The 13,432-nt window shown below is 36.3% G+C and overlaps 1 protein-coding gene across 6 annotated transcripts; it reads left to right on the forward strand.

The window, feature by feature from the left end:
* Positions 1–491: 491 nt before the first annotated feature.
* Positions 492–12,712, forward strand: LOC104090089 (histone-lysine N-methyltransferase, H3 lysine-9 specific SUVH6-like). 6 transcript variants are annotated; one of them, XM_070197100.1, is made up of 5 exons: positions 492–638; positions 1,779–1,856; positions 6,071–6,132; positions 8,726–10,808; positions 12,350–12,712. In XM_070197100.1, exon 4 carries the CDS (start codon positions 8,759–8,761, stop codon positions 10,802–10,804), a length of 2,046 nt encoding a protein of 681 aa, XP_070053201.1. In that variant the 5' UTR covers positions 492–638; positions 1,779–1,856; positions 6,071–6,132; positions 8,726–8,758; the 3' UTR covers positions 10,805–10,808; positions 12,350–12,712. The 6 variants fall into 6 exon arrangements, with proteins under 6 accessions (XP_070053201.1, XP_070053200.1, XP_009593451.1 ...); XM_070197099.1 differs by lacking the exon at positions 492–638 and having other exon boundaries at positions 1,294–1,856; XM_009595140.4 differs by lacking the exons at positions 492–638; positions 1,779–1,856; positions 6,071–6,132 and adding exons at positions 7,084–7,244; positions 7,321–7,436.
* Positions 12,713–13,432: the final 720 nt, after the last annotated feature.

The raw sequence follows: 13,432 nt of genomic DNA on the forward strand, positions 1-13,432 counted from the left end.
TATAAAGAGATAAAATATAACATAAGAAATTAATTTCAAAAGTAATTTAACTTTTATAGTGAAGTATTATTATATAAATGTTGTTACAGAGAGATCTGACTGTAAATAACTTTAGAGAAACGCAGAAGTATAAATTATTGATGCTTGTATTGCTTAGAGATCAAGTTATTTGTGGAACCCAATATTTGAAAGGAAGAATTTTGAAAATCCAAATCCAAATTGGAGAATAAAAGACAAAAAGAAAAGAAGGAAAGTGGAAACTAAAATTACGCCAGTTTTACCTAACTAGGAAACCTAAGAGACCCAATTTGATCATGAACCTAATGCATTGCAAACTTATCTACACTACATGTATTAATTAACTATAGTTTAGTTCTCGATATATTAATTAACTATAATTTAATTATCATGACCATATTTATAAAGTCATGTGTCATGTATTTATTAAATTGGTATAACCAACCTAATACCTAGGGTTTTTTCCCCTTAATTTATATAAATAGTAGCCTACTAGTGGCATACCCTTGTTCTCTCTTCCTCTCTCAGCCATTAATGGGTAACCTTTTAGGTTTGTGTAGTTTTAGGTTTTAAATCTTATTATGGAACTTTGGAAGCCAAAACGTGAAATTCTACTTCAGGTAAGTTGTTGATTTTCTTGATATCATGAAGTTCTTTAGTTTTCCCTGAGTTTATGCACATGGAAGAATATATGTGGGCATAACTTTGCTAATTTATGATCATGAGAGGCGGTTCAAGAACATTGAGCACCTAAAGCTAAATTTTAAAAAATAAAATATTTATACTCTATGGTTGACATATCCGAATTTGGATAAATAATAAAAAATAATATACTATTATGATTTTAAAATATAAAAATATATACTACAAGACATTGGATCACTTGTCTTGTTATCATCTCTGCACTCCTTTGCTTGCAAAGTCTAGTATTTGTGCCACTGCATCAACTTTCTCCGAACTTCAGCACCTAGTGTAACGTAGGTAGATACAAGATTTAAAGTTTATGAGTTACTACAGCAACTTCAAGTAAATATATAATAAGTAATTGGATTCATAGCATATATTTTGTATATGTATTAAAAAATGCACTAAATATTCTGTATATAATCAAATATTTATAGATATTTAGTGTATTTTTTAATATATATATATATATATATATATATATATATATATATATATATATATATATAAAATATATACAAAAGCTATTGGGTTCGCAGAAACCTACATTCACTTACTAAGCTAGATCCGCCCCGGAGTATACACTCGTAAAAAAAAAAAAAAAAAAAAAAAAAGGATGTGCAATAAGGTCATTAACTTCATTCATAAGTAGTTCTTATCAATATTTTAAAAGTCTTTCTTAGAATCTCGCCAAAGGGCTTGCTCCAGGATGAGGCCCTTGATAAACGCCACGCTCTGAGGCTTTTTTATTGTTGAAGCCAATTATACTTTAGAATGTATCAAAATGCAATTTTTAAAAAAACGTTTTTGGTGATTTTTACTATTTATATCTCGTATTGAAAATGTTAGATTTGATTGAACCCGTTGTTTCAATTTTAACAAAATATGATGCTCTTTCATTTATTGTTTGGATTATTCAAATGTTATAGTGAATTTGTATCCCATAATAATTTTAATACTATTTTATTATTTATAATTATATTAGTATGGAAGATATATTTTAAACTTATAAATTTTATTTTTCTTTTCTATTTGTAATGTATTTTTCATTTTTTGTATCATTATCGGTCAACCAGGCGAAATCTAAACTTTGGAGTTCTCTCAATTGGGAAAACGCATAAAGTCTCGAGCATTATCAACTGATAGTTTTAAAGGTATGTCTTGTGTCCTCGTTCTCATTATTTAATATATTTATACTAGTGTTTTATATAAATTAATATTACCATGCTGGTTATATATATATATAGAGAGTCAAACATCTTTATAATAACATTATTGGTTGTTATTCACCTATAACAATATCTTTAGGTCTTATTTGGTTGTTAAAGATAAAAATTATCTCTTATATTCAATGTTACCTTTATTTCTAGAGGAATAACTTGATGTTTAGACGCCATATGGCATGTATAATACTAATCAATAACTAGAGAATTGCACATAAGTACAACACATATGCATACATTGCAACTAAGTGGCTTATGAATACCAATCTCGAATAGAATTTGGAATTGTATTTATCTCATGTTTAAATATGGGTATTAACTAATATCGGTACAAGTTTAATTAGTTATCCCATGTAGAAGGTGGGATAGCTAACCCTATGGGATATCCTTATCTATCTCAAAATTAACCAAATGACCTTAAAGGATTGTTTAGTTGCGGAATAAGTTATCCCGGAATTATGATGATAAGATATAATACAACAACAATAAACTCAGTGAATTTTCACAAGTGAGGTTTGGGGAGGGTAATGTGTACTTGGACCTTATCCCTACCCTAGGAGGGTAGAGAGGTTGTTTTTGATAGACCCTAGGCTAGAGAACATATGAAAAAAATCATAGGCCACAAGAAATAACAACAACAAAAGGAAACTAAGAAAACAAAAGCAAAAGATATCAATCAAACAGTAGGTAAAGATAGCAATCTACGAGTAAAAGGGATATCATACTAATACTAATGCTACCGGTCTGATAAAGAAAGAGCAAAACGCTCGACTACCTACTAGCGTTTTACCCTAATTCTCGACCTCCACACCCTCTATCAAGGGACATGTCCTCGGTAAGCTCCAGTTACGACATGTCTTACCTAATTACCTCTCACAATACTTCTTTGGCCTACCTCTACCCCTTCTTATACCCTCTATGGCAAACCTTTCACACCTCCGAACTGGGGCATCAATGCTTCTCTTTTTCACATGCACAAACCATCTCAGCCTCGTCTCTCGCATATTATCCTCCAAGGGGCTATTCCCACCTTTTTCTGAATAACTTCATTCCTAATCTTATCAAAGCTGATATGTCCGCACATCCATCTCAACATTCTCATTTCAGTTACTTTTATTTTCTGGACATGAGAGTTCTTGACTGGATAACACGCTACCCCATACAATATAGTCGGTCTAACCACCACTTTATAGAACTTACCTTTTAAGTTTAAGTGACACATTCTTATAACACAAGATACTGGAAGCGAGTCTTCATTTCGTCCGCCCTACTCCGATACGATGTGTAACATCCTCATCAATTCCCTAGTTCCTTGTATTACTGACCCAAGGTACCTGAAACTTCCTCTCTTGGGAATGCCTTGTGTATCGAGCCTCACCTCTATTTCCTCTTCCAGGATTACGTCGTTGAACTTGTACCCCAAGTATTGTGTCTTGGTCCTGCTCAACATGAAACCTTGAGACTCTAGAGTCTGCCCTCGGATAAAAAAGGGAAAGGAAGAAGAGGGGTATGTGGTGCGCAACCTCGGATCTGGATCAGTTTTCTGTAGGTTTTCGGCGGTACGGCTGTGTGATGACCCAAAAGGTCATCTTATGTTTTAGAACTCGAATCTGCGCTATTAAGCCTTAAAAATCTCATTTTTACCCTCCTCGATTTGCATGCGCAGTCCGGGCAGGTTTTCGGAAAGCTTTTATGTTGAAAATTGATGAAAATAAGAATTTATGCCTTAAAAGTTAATTTTTGTTGATTTCGGTCAATATTTTTGGTAAACGGGCCCGGATCCGTATTTGATGGTCTCGGTGGGTCTGTATCGAATTATGGGGCCTGGACGTATTCCCGGAATCGAATTCGGAGGTCCCTAGCTCAAGTTATGATTTTTTTATAAAAATTAAAAGTATGAAAATTAATTATTTTAAAGAATTGATTGATGTTTGGCATTGTTAGTGTCGGGTCCGTATTCTAGTTTCGGAGCTCAGTACATGTTCATTATGATATTTAAAACTTGTCTGTGAAATTTGGTGAGAAACGGAGTTGATTTGACGTGATTCGGACGTCTAGTTGAGAAAATAGAAATTTTAAAGTGTTCCTGAAAATTTTATTTGATTTGGTGCTAAATTCGTAGTTCTAGGTGTTATTTTGGCGATTTGATCGCGCAAGCAAGTTCGTATGATATTTTTAGACTTGTGTGCATGTTTGGTTTGGTGCCCCGAGGGCTCGAGTGAGTTTCGGATAGGCCACGGGATGTTTTGGACTTTGGAAATTTGGTATTTTGCTGCAGCAGGTGTTCTGGCATGTCCTTCTTCGCGTTCAGGAAGGTACTCTCGCGAACGCGAAGAGTAAACTGGGCAGCTGAAGATTTCTTCTTTGCGAACGCGAAGGCTTGGTCTGCGAACGCGAAGCGATGGGGGCGTTATCCTTCGCGAACGCGTAGTGTTAGGCATTGGGGAGGGGGAGTCAGTTGTTCCTTCATCGCGAACGTGAAGGCCAGGGGGAGTAACCATCGCGAACGCGAGCTGGGTCTCGCGAACGCGTAGGCTTGGCAGCCAGTACCCTTCGCGAACGCGACAGTGCTCTCGCGAATGCGATGAACACTGTCGCCCAGCACTTAACAGAATCCAAAACGGGATTTTAGCCAAAAATTCATTTTTCTCAAAAACCAAACGGTGAAAGACGATTTTTCAAGAGCCATTTCTTCCCCAAATTGTTGGTAAGTAATTCTAAACCATTTTTTTTCAATTACCCATTACATTTTATGAATTATCAACCTAAAATCTAGAGTTTTCATGGTAGAATTAGGGGTCAGGGGTAGAAACTAGGGATTTCGGAAATTTGAGGATTTAGACCCCAATTTGAGGTCGGATTCCAAAACTAATTACATATTCGGGCTCGGGGGTGAATGGGTAAATGGATTTTGGTACGAAACTCGGGTTTTGACCAAGCGGGTCCGGGGTCGATTTTTGACTTTTTGGAGGAAAATTTTTGGAAATCTGTAATAATTCATTAAACTTGATTTCTTTAGCAATGTTTGATATTATTGAGTCATTTTGAATAGATACGAGTGATTTGGAGGTGAATTTCAAAGGAAAAGCTGTGATTGAGAATTAAGTGGCCTTCGGAACAAGGTAAGTGTCGTGTCTAACTTTGGCTTGAGGGAATAGGTATTGTGTGAGTATTTGCTACGTGTTTTGTTATTGAATACGATGTATAGTTGAGGTGACGAGCATCTATGCGTTGTGGTCGAGTCATAGCATGCGAGTGAAATTCCATTCTTGCAAATTTGTAGTCTTAAATCTTGTTATATATGCTTATTGTAGTTGTTGAAATGTTATTGGGAGACTTGTATCTGTGAGCACCTAACGGTTCCACCAAGGTTGATAAAATTGTGAATATTGATTCGAGGTTGAGATGTTAAATTGTGAAAGTAATCATTGATGAAATATTGATCTTTTTGTGAACTTCTCTCTACCCGTTGTTATTGATTCTGTGAATTGTGAGGAAGAGTGTAAAGCACGAAGGGTGATGTCGTGCATGATTTATTTCTATCGCGAGGAAGAGTGTAAAGCACGAAGGGTGATGTCGTGCATGATTTATTTCTATCGTGAGGAAGAGCGTAAAGCACGAAGGGTGATGCCGTGCATGATTTATTTATATTGTGAGGAAGAGTGTAAAGCACGAAGGGTGATGCCGTGCGTGATTTATTTATATGGTGAGGAAGAGTGTAAAGCACGAAGGGTGATGCCGTGCATGAATTAATTATATTGTGAGGAAGAGAGTAAAAGCACGAAGGGTGATGCCGTACAATCTTATTTATTATTTGGTGAGGTTGAGAGTAAAAGCACGAAGGGTGATGCCGTGCAGTTTTCCTTATTGTTTTAATTGCTCAATTCGTTTAAGGATTTCCGGTTTAATTCTATCTTTTCATTATTCTCACTCTTTATGTTGTATTCCCCCACTGTATGTTCCCTTCCCATTATTTCTGCGTTATTTTTTTATTTACTGTTGTTGCCACTAGCATGATTATACTGTTCAGGTTATATGTGGGTGTCTTGTCCTAGCCTCGTCACTACTTCGCTGAGGTTAGGCTCGACACTTACCAGTACATGGGGTCGGTTGTACTGATACTGCACTCTGCACTTTCTGTGTAGAGTTTGATACCGGTTCGGGCTGATCGAGATTTTGCTATTGGTCTGCTGTCCGGAGACTCAAGGTAGATCTGTCGGCGTTCACAAACCTTGAAATCCCCGCCTATCTTTTCTGTTCTACTGTTTCTTTCATTCAGACAGTTGTATTTCTTTCAGATTATTACTTGTAGTAAATTCTAGAATGCTCGTGAATTGTGACTCCAGATCCGGGTGGTAGTAATTAATACAGTTTTATGATATTCCGCACTTATTATATTTCATCTTAGTTAATTATTATTAATTATTGAATGGAAATAAGGAATTAGTTTAATGATTCTCTAACGTTGGCTTGCCTAGCAAGTGAAATGTTAGGCGCCATCACGGTCCCGTCGGTAAGAAATTTCGGATCGTGATAGGCTGGTAACAAGAAAAAAATGGAGAAAAAAAAGAAGAAGGGGTGGCCTCTGCTGCTATGACAGCCCCAGTTTAGGGAGAGAAAAGAAAATGAAATAGGTTGGGAAGAATAAGGAAGAGAAGGAGAGACAAAGAAAGGGAGGAGAGAGAGAAACTGGAGAGGAGAAGAAAACAACGAGGACCAGGGGAAGAGAGAGAAAGATGAGGGAGTGGACTTAGCTGGTTTTCCAGCGATAGAGCCGTCGGCGGTTGGGAAGTTTGTAAGAGAAAGAGACGTTACAATTTGAGATGAAAGAGAGAAGGAGAAAGAGTGTTCAATGATGAGATTATAATATGATAATTAAATAGTGACGAGATTATTTAGTAAATATATTTTTATTGGCAAATATTTGGTTTATCAGACTAAAAATGGAATATATCGGGTATAATATAAAATATGTATTTGGTATATACTAGATAAATTGGTATAAATTTTGGGGAAGAGCCTTAGAGAATGATATTTTTGTCATTGTAGTGTTTTATTCTGAAATAAGTAATCTCGAGATTATTATGGTACCCTCAATGTGAGATAGAATAATACCAAAATTAGTGGTATAAATTAATCCTGAAAGTATTAATCCAAATTCAAAAATTCAACCAAATACGAAATAAAATAAAATCACGTCTAATCCCGAAACTATTATCCCTTGTCCACCCACCAAACAACCCCTAACTGCTTTTTGTTCTTTCCCTTAGTAAAAATTGTTGACTTGTCGATTATCCTACACTATTTTCTGCAGAAAAGGTTAGTTATAACCAATTTATAGTTTTAATAAAGAATATTTTTTGTGTCAATCAGCTAACTATAACCAATTTTCCAGTAGATGCTTCTATTTCACCTCCTTTTTAGCATTTGTTACTAGAAGACCGTTTCCCTCCCAAATCCAAGTTTTCAACTGCCATTTTCAAGGACTTCTAAATTCTGTTCTGGATTCAGGTTTCATTTTCAATATACTTTAGCCCTAATTTGAATTTCGTTGCTCTACCTCGTTGCTTGTAATGTGGTGTTCGTGCAATTATCTTCTTTGTCTTCAAGAATTTTGCTATTTTTCTTTTGCTGTAACATCTTGTTGGTCGATGTTTAACATTAATAATGCAATGTCTTGTTAGGTGTTAATAATCGTGTTCTTCGATTTCCTGTAATATACTTTGTTGTATCATCAAGTTGTTTGCTATACCGTCTTCGGTAAAACTGGGTTTTACAAAGATTTTAAGATGGTGTTTGGGTAAGCTTATAGACTGGTCTAGTGGTGCCAAAATGGTTAAAAGAAAATAGTTACATATTTTTTATTAAAAAATAGGCTGTATAATGATCTTTTTAAAAACAGGTCAAATATGGTTAAGAACCATATTATCCATTTAGAAAATAGATAACCAATGGATAACTAATTGCTTTAACTTTTACATTTGTAAAGCTTCAAATTGAGGGTTCCTCAAGTTTGGGAGACTAGTAATTCTCCAAAAGTGATTATATTCAAGACGTCATGGATAATATACATATTCCATATTATTCGCTTGTTAACCCGTTTTTATCCATATTAAATATGGGTCGGGTCGGATAATTTATCCGTTTTTGTATTATTTGTTTTCGACCCGCCCGTTTTCCACCCCTAGACTGGTCAAAGCATCACCGTCCTAGTGGTCAATGGGAGGTAAACCATGATGTCTCAGATTCTAATCCAAGTAGAGGCAAAAAATATTAGGTCATTTTTTCTCATCTGTCCAAGCCTAGTGGACGAAGTTAATCAGTACCGATGTTAATGGAGGTAGCAGGTACCCAATGGAATAGTCGAGATCAAATTGACTTAAAAACGCCTTTTGGCTTATTTACACATTTAGTAAACATACAAAAACTTATAAGCCAGCATCTTCCAATAGTCATAAGTTGGTCACCCCCAACTCATAATATTTTAGCTTATAAGCATTTTTGGTTTGACTAATATTTTTATTATTTTATTCTTTACTGACAAAGATGCTTTGAAATTTATTATTGGTATTTTAGACATTTTACCAAAAGAATAGCTTACCCGGATTTTTTTGCTAAACACATCAACCGCTTATTATTAGTTTTAGCATTTCTACCCAAACACGTAACTGCTTATTTATAAAATCAATTCCAGTACTTAAACGTGCTTATTAGCATTTTATGCTTATCAGCACTTAATGGTTATTAATTATTTATCATTAGTTAACCCAAACGAGCTCTAAGTTCTACCTACTTTGTAGACGTCTGTGTTAGCGGAAACAAGTCCCTCAAAGATGCTTGGGGAGAGATTACATCAGAGCATAGGCAATGAGTATCCTAGATCTCCGTCCACATTTAAGCGCCTAAAAGTTGATACAACCCGTAAGTTCCCTGAAAATTGTGGTCTATTTGTTGGCCAAACGAAAGGAAGCAGAATTCAGTGTTACGCTGATGCTGAGATCTACCAGGAATTTCCATCCACTTCTAAGGGTGTAAAAGTTGAGGACACATGGAATTTTACTGAAATTCGTGGCGTGCATGTTCCTCAAACGAATGGAAGCGGTACTCAATGTCCTGCTGATGCTGAGATCAAAAGTAGTTCTGGAATTGCTATGAATGTGATTGAGTCAGCCAAGCCTTTAAGAGTTTTTGTGCCAAATACTTTGAGCGGCAAGCCTGCAAACAAAGTTAGAGAGTCCCTGAATGTGATTGAGTCAGCCAAGCCTTTAAGAGTTTTTGTGCCAAATACTTTGAATGGCAAGCCTGCAAACAAAGTTAGAGAGGCCCTGAAAATTTTTGACGACCTATACTCTAAACTTTTGCGAGAAGATAAAGCAGAGAAACGTGAAGGACAGTCTAAAAGAAATATCATTATAGAGGCAGCAGTGAGTTTGAAGAATCAGAATAAGTGGGTGAATTGTGAGTGGACCTTTGGACATGTTCCTGGAGTTGAAATTGGGGATCAATTCCGGTTTAGGGCAGAACTTGTTATGATCGGACTACATCGCCAATATTTTAAGGGCATCGATTATGTGAATATTAACGGAAAAGATGTTGCAACTGCCATTGTTGATTCTGGTCGGTATGATAATGAGGCCATATCTTCTCAAACATTCATTTATGTAGGTCAAGGTGGGAATCCAAAAGTTTCTGCTTCGAAAGTAGAAGATCAAAAGCTTGAAGGGAGTAATCTTGCCTTGAAGAACTCCATGGACTTGGGATATCCGGTGAGGGTTATTCGTAGTCGACAAAGAGTGAAGGATCAAAAGAGTGATATAAGATACATTTACGAAGGGCTTTACACTGTGACAAAGTGTTTGCAAGAAAGAGGTTCAACTGGAAAATTTATTTTCAAGTTTGAACTGAAAAGAAATTCTGCCCAATCAAAACTTACTTGTGAACTAGTGTCACGGCCAGCAAATTTAGGCAAGGTAAATCACTTTCGTCAAAATGTTAATAAGGCAACAAAATCAGTTATGCAGTTTGTGCAGCGGGAGATTGTTGTGGACTGTGATATCTCGCAAGGAAAGGAGAAGATACTGATCCCTGCTGTCAATGCAATCAATGATGAGAGACCCCCACCGTTCACTTACATTACCAGCATGCAGTATCCAGATTGGTATTGCATCTCTATGCCTCAAGGTTGCAGCTGCACAAGTGGATGCTCGGATTCTGAGCAATGCTCTTGTGCTTCTAGGAATGGAGGTGAGATTCCATTCAACACAAGAGGCTCTATTATTAGAGCAAAGCCTCTTGTTTACGAGTGTGGTCCGTCTTGCAAATGCCCTCCTTCTTGCAAAAATAGAGTTAGCCAACATGGTCCACGGTACCACTTGGAGGTTTTCAAGACCGAATCAAGAGGATGGGGTTTGAGGTTGAGGGACTATGTATCATCTGGAAGTTTTATTTGTGAATATGTTGGGGAGTTACTTGATGAAAAGGAAGCCGAAAGGAGAATAGATCATGATGAGTACTTGTTTGATGTTGGCAACTATGATGAAGAAACCCCCAAAAGGAATAAAAAGTTCGCAGTTGAGTCAAATTCTTTTCAGAGGAAGGATGAAGATGGCTTTACCCTTGATGCAGCACGATATGGGAACGTTGGAAGATTTATCAACCACAGCTGCTCTCCAAACCTTTATGCTCAAAATGTCATGTATGACCATGGTGATAGGACAGTACCTCACATAATGTTTTTCGCTTCCAAGAGTATTGCTCCATTAGAAGAGCTTACTTATGACTACAACTACCAGATTGATCAGGTTTATGATGCAAATGGTAATCTGAAGAAAAAGAATTGTAGATGTGGTTCGCGTAAGTGCTTGGGGAGAATGTACTAACGAGGTACTCGTGTAAGACTATTCCTTTGTACTTTTGATATTTAAAGTATGATTTTATATTTGTGTGCACTTCCATGTCATTTCAACTTTTCGATTCCTTACTATTCCATTTATGTCTACTATGCAAATGTTGGTATCTTGTCACCTGCATTATGCTTAATTTCCTACCTTTTATAGCTTTTGTTTGGTCTTGAATGCTATAGTAGAATAACTTAGATGGTTGTATAACCACATGACGGAATTAACACTTATCCGTCTTCTTAGTTTTAGACTTGCTGAAATAAGCCTTGACCATCCTTAAAAGAAACATTTATCTAATCTGCAAATGGCTATTTCCTATCAAGTAGTGAACTTGTACCGATTGCTACATTACACTCTCTTTCCATTGCAACTCATAGGTATAATTCTTCATTGAGTCAACATGAAACGGGTGTTTAGTTTAATGCTTTTTGCTGATTCTCTTCAGTTCTTGTCATGTATACTGATGGGTGTTTGAATCAATTGAGTGATTAGTTTAATCTTGTTTGTGTAATCTACATTGATTTTGTTGGTTTCTACCTAAGTTTCTCGGACTCTTCAAGTTTGGTGTTGCACCCGTGTCAACACGACATGGGTGTGGGTGTGCGATCCGTACCTGATCTAGTCAATCGATTTTGGGTACTTTGACCAAATCTACAGAGAAAATCGGGACAGATACAATAGTTTCTTAAATCAAAACAAAAGTTAGGGTAAAAGTAAAAAAATGGAATACCTTGTGTATAAAAATTTAGGCACCGTGTGAGTTTTCCAAATAATGTCTCATAATTTAGGCATATTTTACAACTCTATTTTTAGATATTTGAATTATTTTTAGTTGAATCCCCCAACCCGTATCTATACCTGGATCTGTACCCTCGTATCTTGAAATTTAGATCATGAAGGATTTGACCTCTAGATTCACACATGCATTGGGCACCCGCGCCGAGTCCAAGCAACTTACGTTTCTACAGCTTGATATTCCAAACTACTGATCGGACAATGGGCTTTAACTTCTTATTGAATGAATGAACTGCCCACCTTCTGATTCTTTTAGAAGGAATGCAAATTGAAGTTGCTCCAATTCACGTAGCATGTTTACCATGCAAGATGCTTGCTTTAGTTATCTGGTGCAAATGATGGACTAAATTTCCTGATTTCTTTTTTCCACGTAGAAATGTGAACTACTGTTGTACTTCAGATGTAAGGTGAAATATGCTGCTTTTCACTGCCTTTTGTTGAACATTATCTTCGATTCAAAACAATGTAACCAATACCAGCATGTCGCATGGATGTTTAGGGAAACTGAATTTTGATTTTTACAATTTTAAGTGCACTAATAGCATGAGCTCCATCTAGTCCGGCTTTCATGAATTTCAGTTTAGCTCTTGCCTCTAACGTTGAGACTGTTCTTGGTGTTGATTATTAAACTCATTTGTTCTTTGTTAACAACTTCTTTTAGTTTCTGTAATTCTTTTTTCCCTTTTTTGGTGTATGAATTTTCTGATCAACTAAACTTATTTTCGCTAGGCGTAAGTCGTAACCAATATCAAGATCAAATAAAGGAGGATTGCGGAAGGTGAAGGCAGTGTAGAAGTAGTTGAACTAAGGTGAATCATCTTATTTCGTGCAGGTTAAGTGCGAGATATAGAGAAAACTTTTGGTGGTTAACAGTGGACTCATATAGCTATAGCTGATCTTAACTTTGTTTCGGGTTGAGGCACAATTGTTCTATTTTTATTGTTGAATGTCCTGGTCAAGAAATACCAGCACTGTCAGGATACTATTCTTGATCTTTCAAGGATTAATAATGTGCTGCCATTTCAATGTCTTAACTTTTATTTTGGGCTTGCCGCTACTGTTTAGGAGATATAAAACTCCTTTTATGTGCAATTATCAATTGCGCTATTGTGTTTTAATACCCAGTTGGGCCAAATTTTGGAAAGCCAAAAGGCACCCTTTTTTGGGATTTGAGGGGTTCGGCCAAAAATTAAAAGTGCTTTTGAGCAACAATGTTTTTCTGCTGGTTGGAGAAAACTGCGGATGTGTTCTTCACTTTCATTGTTGATTGAGTGGATCCAAAAGCATTTGCAGTACTTCTAATTGGTCCCAGTATTGATCTATCGAATGAAGTAGAAGGAAACCTACAGATGCAATGTCGGTTGTTAGGAATATCATCAAGATTCCTAAACTAGTTCCTTGTGCTGGTGCTATGTTGAAGCAGAAAAGTTCATATATTGAAGGCATAGGAAAATGGCCTTATGAATAAAAAACTCACGAGGCATCTTGTTTGGTAGCCCTCCATTTAATCTGTACCCACTTTTTAAGAAAAGTTTAACAGGAAAGTACGGTCAACTTCAAACAAGTTACTTCTTCTTGCTTTTCCTCCTCCTTAATTGCTGTGACAATAGAGGTGATGACTGGTTTACATGTTGTGAGTAGGTTGTAAGATAGTTTATGGTGTTTTACAGTAGCAAGTTGTTGCAAAGCTCCTTTGCTTAAGGTTTCTTTTTCATGTTCATTTTAGTTGTAAAATGGATTTGTTATATTTGTTGATTTGACTAATTGACGATTGGAGTTTTGTTCTTTATGGTGTTTGGAACATATGTTTCA

The sequence above is a fragment of the Nicotiana tomentosiformis genome, chromosome 3, assembly GCF_000390325.3.
Source record: "Nicotiana tomentosiformis chromosome 3, ASM39032v3, whole genome shotgun sequence".
NCBI lineage: Eukaryota > Viridiplantae > Streptophyta > Magnoliopsida > Solanales > Solanaceae > Nicotiana > Nicotiana tomentosiformis.

What these genes read in the sequence shown, in the direction of transcription:
- LOC104090089 (XM_070197100.1), top strand. Translation starts at nt 8,759, where the DNA reads ATGCTTGGGGAGAGATTACATCAGAGCATAGGCAATGAGTATCCTAGA.